The following is a 13,323-nucleotide window of genomic DNA, read 5'->3' as shown; positions in this document are numbered from 1 at the left end:
GTGTACTTTAATAAATTATAAAATACAACGACGATAGATTTTAAGGATGAACCAAATGAACAACACTATAGTTGTGGTGGTTTTTTTCCCCTAATATTTCTAAATATAATTTATTTTAAAGTTCAAATTTAGATTTAAACCTCCATTCGTTTATCAACCTGTTAACTAAGCATATGGGTTTTGTAAATTTAACATACAATATTTTAATATTACAAATATATTTAATCGAGTAATTATTAGGTGCAGCACTGATTGTATCTATAATATTAAATTTTTGACGACATATCGATATTTTTATGTTATCATCCATTCAACAATACAATGGGTGAATCAATATTTCCAACATATAGAAACTTTATAAAACATAAAAAAAAATAGGTAACAAAATATAAAAAAAGTAAATTAATATAGATAATAGACATATTCGAACCATAAAATGTTTATTTACTGACTTAAATTATTTTTTGAATATTTTGTTTTTATATATATTTTTAAGAAGTATCCATCAAAATCGTGACTTTATATGAAAAAATTTGTAAAATTAAAACTTCAATATTTCTGTTAAAATCAATATTTTAAACCTGAGGTGTATCTCATCCCATGCTCCCTTCCTCTCAAAATACCATTTTAATCCTTTAAAAAAATATCACACGTCAAATCTTATCTGGGTGCAGTCCAGCTCAAGTATTTTCCTATTTGACCGGTATGACCCTAACTAGATTTCTATGTCCATTTTGTAACTTTTTTTAATTATTAAAATTAAAGTTTCCACACAATAAACATTACTTTTATCTATTAACTTTTGTTTGGTTATATATATATTTTTAATAAATGCTTTCAAAATTTAGGCTAAGTCTTAAAAAGTTAAACTAATAGCTTCCATTTTTCTTAATTATACTAAAAGAAAATTAAATATCTATTTTTTAAAAATATAATGTGATATCATTTCAGTCCACGTGTTTTAGAATTTGTTTGATTTTAGTCTTATTATTTAGTTTATGTACTTTCTGTAAATTTTCAATTTTGTCTACTATTTTTTATTTTTTATTTTATTAAAGCTATTTTTTGTTACGTAGTATTTTTACTATAATTTTTTTAAAAAACTAAAGTTTATATTGTAATTTTGATGAATTAAATTTAAGATTTATTAAAAATCTAGATCAAAATTCAAATAGAATAATGGAATTTCACCTGAAATACGAAAATGATTGCAAATATTTATTTAATTGTTTAAAAAAAAAAAACACAGATTCTGGGTATCCCTTCATTTCTTTATCTTTTGATCCTCTTCCTCCAATTTTGAAGTTGAAAGCGGGGAGAAGAATTAAAATGAGGGCCAAAGCGCAATAATGAGTGATGGGCAACGCGTCCCACGTGGCAGTCGGAGGGGCTGTGGGTGGGATTATTTTATTTTATTTTTATTTAATTAAAAAAAAAGAGCGCTAGAAAAGTTTTAAGGAGCGTGACGGTGAGCTGGCTACGCAATCGTAGGCCCGTGGTTGTGCTGGGGACACGTCACCCCAGGACCACGTACAACCGGCCCCTTTCTTTCCAGTGGGGACCATCCCCAAGTACGTGTTCAGTTCCATTTCCCTGACACCTGCTTGGGTGGCGGAGATCCCCTCCTCCGCATCACATTCTCCGTGGCACTCTCCTCACCCTCCGATCCTCTCCATCTCCACTGCTCCAATTATTTTGACTTAAATTGCTGTGGCCCCCACCCCATTTCAATTTTCTTTTACAATTTTTTTTACGATAAAAATACCGTTTTGTCCTTATAACACTTACTTATCTTCCATTTCAGTTTTTGTATTGTTATCTAAGAAACACATACATCAAAACCTGTCTCTTATACACATCTAGATGTGTATAAGAGACATATATAATGACCCGTTAGTTTTTACAATACTTATTTTAAGTTAGACTAAAATAGATTTAAGAAGAGAGTGAAAACTAAAAAAGAAGAAAAAAAATCCAACAATGTTGAGTGGTGGTTGAATGACTAGATCAGACAATGAAAATGAGGTGGATGATGAATATTAAAAAATGAAGTTGAGAATGAAGGGGAGGAGATGTAAATCATGATTTTATGTAGTGAAAGATAAGAGAATAATGGAGATTTATTTACCTTTTTCTGATTTTTTTATATTATTTGTAATTTATTTTATTTTAGATTACTAGATTTAAGTAGACTTTTAAATAAAATAGGGTTGCGCTTTTTAAGTGGTTGGTTTAAATTTTAATAAAATAAAATAAAATAAAATGTATCACCTTTAGAAGAGATATGTGTATCTAAAACTAAAAAAAAATCAAATTATGTATTTGTCACTTATTTATATGTATCTGTATCATATACATATATGATATCCATCATTTGCACAATTAGAAGTATCTCTGCTTTCCTGTTATTAAATCTTAAATTTGTCATCAGAAAGTCAAATTTTATTGAAGTTGACTAAGAGTGTCAAATGTTGATTTTAAAAACAAGTCATTTTAAAAGAAATTTGATGGGGCATTTGGGGCAAGAAATTCACTATTATAGTCCTAGATTATTATAGTTGGGTTATAATAGTTTGTGTTTGAGATATAGATTGTTTTAGTTTTTGTTATAAAATGATGTGTTTGAGGTGTAAACCATTTTACTTTCAGAATGAAATAGTAAACATCGTAGCAATAAATAAAAAAATGATGAATGTAAAATAATAATTGTAGCAAATAGTAAATACGTTAGCAAACGAGAGTTTTGAAATAGTATTGATTGTAGAATACAAAATAATATCTACTGTAGTAAGATGCAGTTATTGTAGTCTTAGGATAATTTTTGTCCCAAACATATTATGAATATTTAATAACCACTCGAAATAGTTTTTTAAGTATATTTTAATTAGTTTTTATAAAAATATTAAAAAAAATTGAATTATCTAACAAATATTTATTTTTTCTATCATCAATCCAAACGGACCTTAAATAATAAGTTTCATATAATAGAGCGTGTGGTTATATTTTCAAAATTTATAGTAAAATGTTAATAAACAATAACTTGTGATTTAAATAAAAAAAAAAGTACTAAATTAACTAAAAGTATAAAAACTAAAACCAAATATTTGAAATTATACGGACTAAAACTATAAAAAATTTAAATCACATTAACCAAAAATAGTATTTTAACATTTAAAAAAAAAAAAAAAAAGAAATCTGCAAAAACTACTAGCCATTCATCCAAATGGTTACTGTCACATTTAAATTACTAATGTCATCGGCTTGCACCTTAAACATAATAATTGTTATAGTTAAAGATCTAATTGATAATTATTTCGTTTTTTATTTTTGATTTTGAAACTTAACTCTATTTATTTTTCGTTTTCTATAATAATACATATTTCCTAAGTATAATGGTTGAATTTTTTTTTTATCAAATTCTAAAAGTAAAAATAAGTTTTCAAAAGTTATATTTTTAATTTTCAAAATTTGGCTCAATTTTTTTTAAATCATTAATAAAAAATAATAATAAATAGTATCAATGAACTTAATTTTCAAAAACAAAAATAATAGACGGGACCGAAATCTGGCAAATTACATGGTTGTTTTTTAAATATAAGTATTGGTTCTCCGGGTAGGGTGGAAAAAAATATTAACTTTGGACTTAAAATGAAATTTGAACATACTACAATTCATTCGTTGAGTCTTTAGTCAAAACAGTAGAGTGAAGATTAAATGGTGAATGAGAAACAAAGTGTAAAGTTAATGAAAAAAAAGTATTAGATTATATAATATTAAATATTTCTCTACCCATCAACTAGATCTTTTAGGTCAACTGGTAATTTAAGATTGTATCAGAGAAGTTGAACTCCACAAAAATTGAAAATAACATGCTATTACGTGTAAAATCTGATCTTATATTTTTCAAACTAAATTTAAGTTAAATTTTATATCGATGTAGATTTCCAAAATGAATTAGATCAACGATCATTTGCATGACTTTCTTGTTTAGAGACGATCTCCCATCATTGTCATTGTTATACTAAAAAAAAGTGTGATTTGTTCATTTTATAACATTTAATAACATAATGGTAAATATTAACTTTTAAATGAGTATAACTTAATTGACATATACTATGTATTAGTGACAAAAAAACAAAAAAGGAATTGTATGAATTTAAACATATAACTAATAATTGTACAAGTTTAAATCTTGAACGCTTGTAATTGTTTATTAGTAAAATTTAATTTGTGAGTTTTTTTTTTTTTTTTTTTGTTAATAATAATAGAGGTGAGTGAATCGAACCAACGACTTTGAACTTAATTTATGAACTTGCGACTTCGTACGTTTTGAAATTGCTTTTGGGAGAGATAATAGCTATTATAGAATAACCTTAATTATTTGTTGCATTTGGTAAATATATCTGAATTAAAACTCTTAAAGTCATTTTTAAAAACACGTTAACTTCACTTTTATTTTAAAAACAAAATTCTATTAACTTTCAGATTCTCCTAAAATAGATAAAGTTTTGAATGAATATTTAATTTTTCAATTGTATACTATATATATATATAACCACATAATCAAATCTATTTTCTATTTTCTATTTTTTTTCATGAGTTGAATGCATCAATTTTTAAAAAAATATGCGGTATTGTTTTTTTTAAATAAAGTTATTTTTTTTAATATTTAAAAATTGATGTATACCAAATAAAATACATCATTCTAAATAATTAATTAAAATTTTAAATAAAAAACCAAAAAAGTTATATATAAATCTATTTTAATATATTTTTATATCCATTTACCAAATATTATAACTTATTATTTTAAGCTTAAGCTGAAAATTACCAAACACAAATTCTCAACGGGAAAAAGAAAACAATTACCCACCATTATTTTAAAAACTAGGACGACATCAAAGGAAGCTTTGAATGGTGTTAAGGTGATTGTAAATGGTAATATGATATAGATTCATTGTTTTAAAAAAGAAAAATGTGGGACCGGGTGTATACGTGGGAGAACTGTGAGGTGACTTGGAAAAGCGTATAGGATTCAGAGCTGGTGAGTGGACGGTCAGGATTTTTAGATTTTCCAGATACTCGACAGAGTGCGCCAGACAGGGATTGCTGCTATCCGCGTCGGATTGAGAGGCCCTCGCCCTGCCCCACCCATCTTCATTCACAATTACTTTTCTACCCTTTTCCTTTTCTCTAAATCTCTCTTGTGCCCCTCCTTCCCTTATCTTCCACCTTTGCCCCCACCACTTTTCCTATATTACGAATGATTCCCAACTAATTATTAAAAAAAAAAAAAAAAAAGAAAGAAAAAATTGCTTCTTGTGGCTAAAATTCATGACGAGACGTTTACCCGATATTAATTAATTTTATTGTCTGCCAATTATTCAATTTATTTTTGGTTCGAATAATATATATTTTTTTAAAGCTTTGTTTTTTTAAACATGCTTTTTTAGGATGTCGACTATGAATTATCAATAATATAGTTTTGGAAGTTATCCTTTAAGCTAAATATTTGCCGTTTAATATTTTTTGAAAGTTTAAAATAAAAGAATAATTATTACTTTTCAACCAACTAGAAAAAAGTAATTAATTATTAGCCACGAGTGTCCCTCATATTAATTTAAAATAAAAAAAAGTTCTTAAAAGATATATATATTTTTTAATTTTCAAAATTTAGGATTAATTTTTTTAAAAAATAATTATAATAAAACAAATAAATCATCTAGTAGAAGTAATTCTTATAAGTTTAATTTTTTAATAAAGAACAAAATGGTTATTCAGGCATAACTAATCTTACTTGAAATTGGAAGTGTGCGATGTGCATGTATTTTTTTTTTTATAGTTTAGGGTCGAGCTTTTTTTTCAACGAGAGTTATAACAAAAATTCAAGTTGCAATCATGCCCAAAGGTTTTTTTTTTTTTTTTTTTTGGGTATAATTTAAAATAAAATAAAAAACCGATGACTCATACGGTGGTGAATTTATTCCAAAAAAGGAAAAGAGGTAAATGCAGAAGCAAACTAGGTGAAATTACCTTTACGATCCCGTGAGTCGAGAGTGAAACATTTTAAATAATTTCCAATAAAAAGGAGAATGGAGGTATTTTCCAGGTGGGCGTTGCTGTACGTTTCCAATAAAATCAAACCACGTGTTCAACGCTTGAATAAATGAATTAAAAAAAGTAAATGAAAAATCAAAATCCAATCACGACAAAATATCTAAAACCCTTTCTCCCATCCCCTTCCCTTTTCTCCAAATCCTGTTTAAAACAATAAAACAACTCAATTTAGACCGTCGGATGAATGGCCGATGGCCAACTCGAAAGGTCTTTGCTGGCGTACAAACGTGGAGCAGTTATTTTAATGATAATAATTAATTAAATAATTCATAAAACTATCTTTAGCCACCACGTCAGCCAGATTGGGCCGGGCCGGGCCCATGACCCATCGAGACGACTAGATCGAATCTTGAATGGACACGTTTACGGAGGAGGTGATGTCAGAATAAAAAATAATAATAAAAAAGAAATAGGGTGCACGAATCTCGAGGGGCCAGCTCAACAACCACCATAGCCCACCACCCCCGTATATACGGTATACGTATACATTTTCTAATTATCGGACACGTGTATGGTGACGTGGACGGTGCCTTGGCGCTCCCTTTCTCTTTCTCAATTCTCTCATTCCCCCGCCTCCCCTCTTCCTTCACCACTTTCATTCTCTATTTCTCTCTCTCTTTCTCTCTGCGAGAAAACGTTTTCCCCTTTTTGAAGAGCCCTTTTTCCCCCCCCCCGAGAGATAATGCAGAGGATTCAAGCTGCGGTTTTCGCCATCGAAGTTAGTTGAAGCTCAAGCTGTATGGAATCTTCTCTTTCGTTTTTTATAAAATTTTTTTCTGGTTGTTTTTATTGTTTAATGTTTCATAAACTTTACCTAATCGTCATACAACTGAAGTTTCTTTGAAGAATTTTGAGGTGGAGAATAGAATTCTTGTGCATTTACTACACTTTTTTTCTTTTTTTGAAAGTTTTAAGCTCTGTTTGCTTGTTAGGGAATGGAAAACGGTGAGGTTTAATTCTGGAATTTTGAAGTCTGAATTTGATTATTGAAGTAAAATTGTAGTTTGTTGCTGAGAGAAAGTTTGAGAAAAATTAACTTTAATTATTTAACTGCAATTTTTTTTCCTGTTAGTAGGCGTTGGGAATTTAAACTACTGACTTTTTCCTTCATCTCTAACTGAAATCCCGAGGATAGAAGTTTGTTTCAGCTGGATCTTCGTAATTACTATTCTTCAGAGTCTCTGTTGCTTAATCTCTCTGTATTTACTTGGTCGTTTGTTTGGTTTCGGATTATGTTCTCGGCCTTGTGCCCTTTTGATTCGGTTCTGCATTTTTTTGACGATGGAGAAAGCAAAATTTGATGGAAGAAGAGAATTTGAAACGTGAATTTATTAAATTTAAACTGAAAATGTTCCAGGGTTTAAATTACTCGAACAACAAACCAGGGGTCTTCTTAATTGTAACTGAATTCAGCTTCTTGACCCGTTTTCTTTCTTCTCTGACTCGTTATGTATTAATTTTCTTTGGAGGGGCAGTTTCGTCATTTGGCATACGAGAATTTACTTTTCAGTTCGAATTGGAGATCATCATCGAACCCTTCTTTGTTGAAATTCCATATATGTCCCCTTGTGAATTGGGTTTTCCCAACAGGACCTTTTTCATGCTCTGTATGTGTATGTGCACTTTTGTGTCTACAGATCGATAGATACTTAGTTTTTTTTCCCCTTTCCGCAGATGTGGTATTTTTACAACTTTATTGTTTTTTTCTTTCTAAACAAATAAATGTTTTAACTTTTTCTTATTTGTTGAAAACCGTCACGGCAATGAGCACTAGCAATTATTTTGACTACCTGATACTAACATATAAACATATACAATTCAGGCTATAAATGGTTTAAATAAATTGAACTTTATCTGAACTCAAAAAAAAAAAAAAAAGTTCTGGTCTGTGGCAGCTTATGGGTATTAAAATTGTCTGAAATAGCAACAATTATGAGAAAACTGGAATCAAGTTTTCTTGTAAAGAAGTCCTCTTATAGACACAGCATTTGGTGGTTGCTAGAATATGTATAAAAAAAAAAAGGCATTTGGTGGTTGCTTTGAAGGATAGCTACACCCTGTTCTGTGATATTAAAATACAAGGGAGGAAAAGGGACAGTTTGGTACTGTCAGTTCTATTTTTAAATACTAAGTGTGACTTCAAGATGTAATTTGGAAAATTAAGGGCACAACCTGTCTGTGATTCAGATATGAGCTTTTGAATAAAGAAAGCCTAGTTGAGTTTGAAATCCCTTTTAATATCCTAAAATACCCAAACTTCTTATCTTTAAAATCATTCTTTCTGCGGGAAAAAGAAAGAGTTCTAAATGCATGACCTCTTGATTGCTGGTTTCTACCTGTGTTCCACATGTTAGTTCCATTTGGCTTTCATTTCTATCTTCAATCTCACTGATAATCAGTTTAAGTTAAAACTAAAACTGATAACTGCACAGTATTTTCACCATTTTTCTAAAATCTATGTGCTTGATTTTGGATTTTGTTCCTCGCTTCCCTAATGTTTGGATAACTAATCCATGCAGCCCTGCTGATCATAATTGGTGCCTAAGGTTTGTTATATTAACAGTCAGTCTAGGTATCCAGTTCGAGCTGTATCTGTAACATGGGAACTAGTGAAGAGGCGAAGTCTGTGAAGACTGAAAAACCATCCTCACCAACGCCGGTATGGTGATTAGTGATTATTTCCGCGAGAGAGCACTTTTTACCTGTTTTCGGTTGTTTGACTTGGATAATGATTTCTCTTTATACATTGACAGGATCAGAACAATGTGCCTAATTCAGCCAGTATTCATGTTTTTCCTGAGTGGGCAGCCATGCAGGTTCACTTAGGCAGCCTCCATCCATATTATGCCCATTCGTTTCAAATAATCACTTGACATGTTATTTGATAAGATTACAATGGCTAGATTGTTGTAGCTAATTGAAGGGATTTGTCACCTTTTCAGGCATATTATGGTCCTAGAGTTGCGGTTCCACCATACTACAACTCTGCTGTGGCTTCAGGTCATGCTCCTCACCCTTATATGTGGGGTCCACCACAGGTAGTTATTAACTATTGGAGAGTTTAAATGATGAAGCTTTTTCAATCAAGTCATGCTTGGGGAAAGGACTCTGTTTGACTGAAAGTTCATTCATTTTACCAGATGATTCCTCCATATGGTACTCCTTATGCAGCAATCTATTCTCATGGAGGTGTTTATGCACATCCTGCAGTTTCTATGGTAAGTTTGTATTTTTGTTAGCTTCTGCATGGTTTTGTTGTTATTCCTCACAACCATCTTAGTACTCTTGAGAAGTAGCCTAGGTACTGTCTTTTTTCTGCCTTGCTAAAATTCTTGGCTGGAAAGTCAACAATCTTTATTTTTTCCAATTATCCCTGGATAACTTTTCGTGCTTGGCGATCTTAACTCAATCATAGATGGGTTATCTGTAGCTTCCCATCTGTGAATTGGATTTTCTTTTGCAGATTAAAATTAAGCAGTTTGTTATTATTATAAAGATGGAAGGCTTCTTATTTTCTGCTAATCATTGAGCATTTCCAGACTAATTGTATGATTATAATATCAATGCAGGGACCACATTCACACGGCCCTGGTGTTCCCTCTTCACCTGCGGTAAGTGGAGCCTTCATGCTAGATTTGTATTTGAATTTTTGAAATCGTGTAATTTTGATTTGTAAATATTATGAAAAAGTATGAAATGGAGGTGAAAGAATGTAGTAGCTGTTTAAACCACCCAAGAACAAATATTAACGAAAAGCACATTGGTGCTGTAGCAGGCTGCAACTCCTTTGAGTATTGAAACACCTTCAAAGGTATCTGGAAATAGCAGTCAAGGTTTAATGAAGAAACTGAAAGGTTTCGATGGCCTGGCAATGTCCATAGGCAATGTTAGCACTGAGAGTGCTGAAGGGGGAGCTGAACATGGACAATCAGAGAGGTTAACCAAATTTATCTAATTGTCATCTTCCAATTTCCTGTTGAGAATTTATTGTTAAACCTCAAAGTGCTTTTTCTCAAAATTAAATTGTCCCACTTTTCCTTCATACTCTCATATTTATCTTGTGACTCACCTAACTTCAAATTTCTTTCTGTCATGTTAACAGTATGGAAACTGAAGGTTCCAGTGATGGAAGTGATGGAACTACTGCCGGGGTAAGATTTCATAGCTACAGAAGAATTCTTGGGTCATCTAAGCTAACATCTTATAGGTTTATCTTTTCTTACTTGGTGATGAATAATTGCTATTCATAATCGTGATTTCTTTTACTTCCTGTTATGTTCAGGCAAATCAAACCAAAAGAAAACGAAGCCGTGAGGGAACACCTACCGCTGGTAAGGCTCCACTACCAAGTATTTTCCTTCCATAACACGTGGTGTTGACTGTTGCCCTATGATCTATATCTTATTGGTGACGGGTTTGAACATTTACATCAACATGAATACTCATTGTTTGTGATAATTATATTTCCCCCTTCTAAATAACAATGAGTACATCTTGAGTTGTTACAGTATTTGGAAGTCCATGAACACCCAATCTCCTTGTTAATTAAAAATTTTCAGAATCCTTTAAAGAGAGAGGATGCCTAAATGCTTTCATGCATGTAGCACGATGTTGTAAGACTATCATGGTTTGTTTCCATGCATATTTCATCTTCCAATTTGGTTTTAGAAAAATAAAGCTAGTACGATGTCATTACGCTAACCTTAAAATGCACTTCAAATTAATCACATACAGATTGAATTTCTGAATAGTCTGCTAATTTTCATGATTATGCCAAGGATTCAATTATAAGCCTCGGATGCTTTATATCATATGTATGAGATTTTGATTTCTTCAGTCTCATATTGTAGGTAAGGATGCAAAAATTGAGCCACAGGCAAGTCCAGTTACTGCTGCTGAGATGAATGAAAGCTCTAGCAAGTTATTGGGCACGACCAAAGCAGCTAATGCGACTGGAAAACTTGCATCTGTGATTTCTCCTGGAATGTCTACTGCCTTGGAACTGAGGAATCCTTCCAGCATAAACGCCATGACAAGTCCAACTACCGTTCCGCCCTGTTCAGTATTGCCTTCTGAAGTCTGGCTCCAGGTATACATTTGGTGGGACCTCCCCCCCCCAAACATTCCCTTATGTTTCCAGACAAAATTTGGGTTATTTAACTTCTAATTATGCATGAGCTCATGTGAACATTGTTTAATTTGTGATGCCTTTTCGTATTGCTGCCCAGAATGAAAAAGAACTAAAACGGGAGAGGAGAAAACAGTCAAATAGAGAATCCGCTAGGAGGTCAAGGTTGAGGAAGCAGGTAGGGTGGAACTTAAAAGAATCTTTTCATTTTCAAATATTGAATTAGAATATCATTAGCCTCACCTTTCCCAGCCTATTATTTTATTTGAAGCTAATATAATTTTTTGGCGTTGGAATCAGGCTGAGACGGAAGAACTAGCTCGTAAAGTTGATTCACTGACTGCAGAGAATGTTGCTATTCGATCTGAAATAAGTAGATTGTCGGAGAATTCCGAGAAACTTAAGAAAGAAAACTCCACATTGATGGTGGGCTGCTGCTGCCCTCTTTTTTTTCCTCATCAGAATCAAGTTTAAAAATTGCTAACAATAAAAACTGCCTTATAACTTGACAGGAAAAGCTTAAAAGCGTTCAATCAGGACGAACAGAAGCATTAGACATGAATGAAAAGAGGATGCAACAACCTATAAGCACAGAAATCAAAGGACCTGTGAATAAAAGCATTAACGAAGAGAGTATCATCTGCAAGAAAAACTCGAGTTCGGGTGCAAAACTGCGCCAGCTCTTGGACACGAGTCCGAGGGCCGATGCAGTTGCTGCTAGCTAAAAGAACCAGTTTCATTGCAGTTTGTTTTTTCTGTGGTTTTGGCATATTACAAGCCCAAAATTACTGCTAACAAAAATTACAAAGAATGAGAAAACAACTGAATAGGATTATGTCTGTGAGAAAGGGCAGGCTCTAATTTTAATGGTTAGTTACTTGAATAGTTGTATTATTATGTGTAACTATAAAGAACATTGGGGTTGGCAACTGTTACAATTTGATGTAATCGTTGGAGATTAGAGATTTTTAGCTTTAGATCTCTATGAGCACCTCGTGCCAGATGATAAATCATCAATTTCCGGGTTGAAAGTTGAACCCTTTTATGTATTGTCAATGAAAATTGAACCATTAACTTGTGATTAAATTGTAATCGGTGATCTACTTTTGATTAGTTGTTTGAATGCTCATCTCGGTTCAGATGAGATGGTTTTAAAAGTCGTTAAGCGACTGGTTGATTCAAAAATTTAAAGTATCAGCAAAAAGGTTTGAGCATATGGCATATTCTAAACAATCTATTGATCAAATTTTAGAAATCATTTTATAAGTGTTAAAATTAGATCCTAACGTTGATAATAGTCACAATTCTTAGGTTTGATTTTAACATTTACGAATTCACCGTCGTATGGCTGACCGGCGATTAAAGTCCGTAAGTATAATTATAATTATCATTATATTTTAAGAAAATTTTATCCTAAATTTAATTAGAAAAATATTTAAATGTATTTAAGAGAGTATTCTAATATGACATGTAGTAAATTATTCTTATTTATTTTTTAAAATAATTTTTTTTTAATTGGTTCAAACTATCTTTATGTTCATATTAATTATGTTATAAAAGAGGGGAGAGGAGAAAAAAGAGAAAGAAGTGGAGGTTGAAGTGTAAAAGTGGAGTTTGTTTGGAAAATATCTAACTCTTGAAAAGGAGTGATGAGGGGAAGAGGAAAGATATTAACCACATTTGTTCTGAGATTCTAATTTCCAACATTAAAGTGGATCGCTATGAGCCTAAACTGGACACCTTTCTCTTGAAAAATGACACAACATTTAATAGAATGGTACAAATTTTATATTGGCGTTGTAGTATTCATACTTTTTTTTATGAAAACTTATTCAAGTCATTGTCGTTAATTCATTTTCCAAGAAAAAAATGTTTATTAGAATTCGACAAAGACATTTATTATTATTAGTTTTTTAGTTGATGTAGGGTGTGTTTATAATATATTTTCAAAGTGTTTAATTTAAAAAATAAGTCATTTTGGAAAATATTGGAGTGTTTGGCAACAACTCAAAATAATTTTTGAAGTATATTTTTAACCGTTTTCATAAAAAAAGTTTAAATAAAAATGAGTTTTTAGA

General features: G+C 31.3%; 1 protein-coding gene across 2 annotated transcripts; it reads left to right on the top strand.

The window, feature by feature from the left end:
• Window positions 1-6,696: 6,696 nt before the first annotated feature.
• LOC120086552 (G-box-binding factor 3) lies at window positions 6,697-12,358 on the top strand. Of its 2 annotated transcripts, none has more exons than XM_039043265.1 (13): window positions 6,697-6,854; window positions 8,637-8,776; window positions 8,871-8,933; window positions 9,060-9,155; window positions 9,258-9,335; window positions 9,687-9,728; window positions 9,893-10,053; window positions 10,220-10,268; window positions 10,400-10,448; window positions 10,968-11,206; window positions 11,346-11,423; window positions 11,546-11,671; window positions 11,758-12,358. In XM_039043265.1, the coding sequence occupies exons 2-13, from the start codon at window positions 8,717-8,719 to the stop codon at window positions 11,968-11,970; spliced, it is 1,254 nt and encodes a 417-aa protein (XP_038899193.1). In that variant the 5' UTR covers window positions 6,697-6,854; window positions 8,637-8,716; the 3' UTR covers window positions 11,971-12,358. The 2 variants fall into 2 exon arrangements, with proteins under 2 accessions (XP_038899193.1, XP_038899201.1); XM_039043273.1 differs by having other exon boundaries at window positions 6,712-6,854; window positions 8,681-8,776.
• Window positions 12,359-13,323: the final 965 nt, after the last annotated feature.

Source organism: Benincasa hispida, chromosome 1 (genome assembly GCF_009727055.1).
Source record: "Benincasa hispida cultivar B227 chromosome 1, ASM972705v1, whole genome shotgun sequence".
Classification (NCBI taxonomy): Eukaryota; Viridiplantae; Streptophyta; class Magnoliopsida; order Cucurbitales; family Cucurbitaceae; genus Benincasa; species Benincasa hispida.
This window is presented reverse-complemented; position numbering and strand designations above follow the sequence as displayed.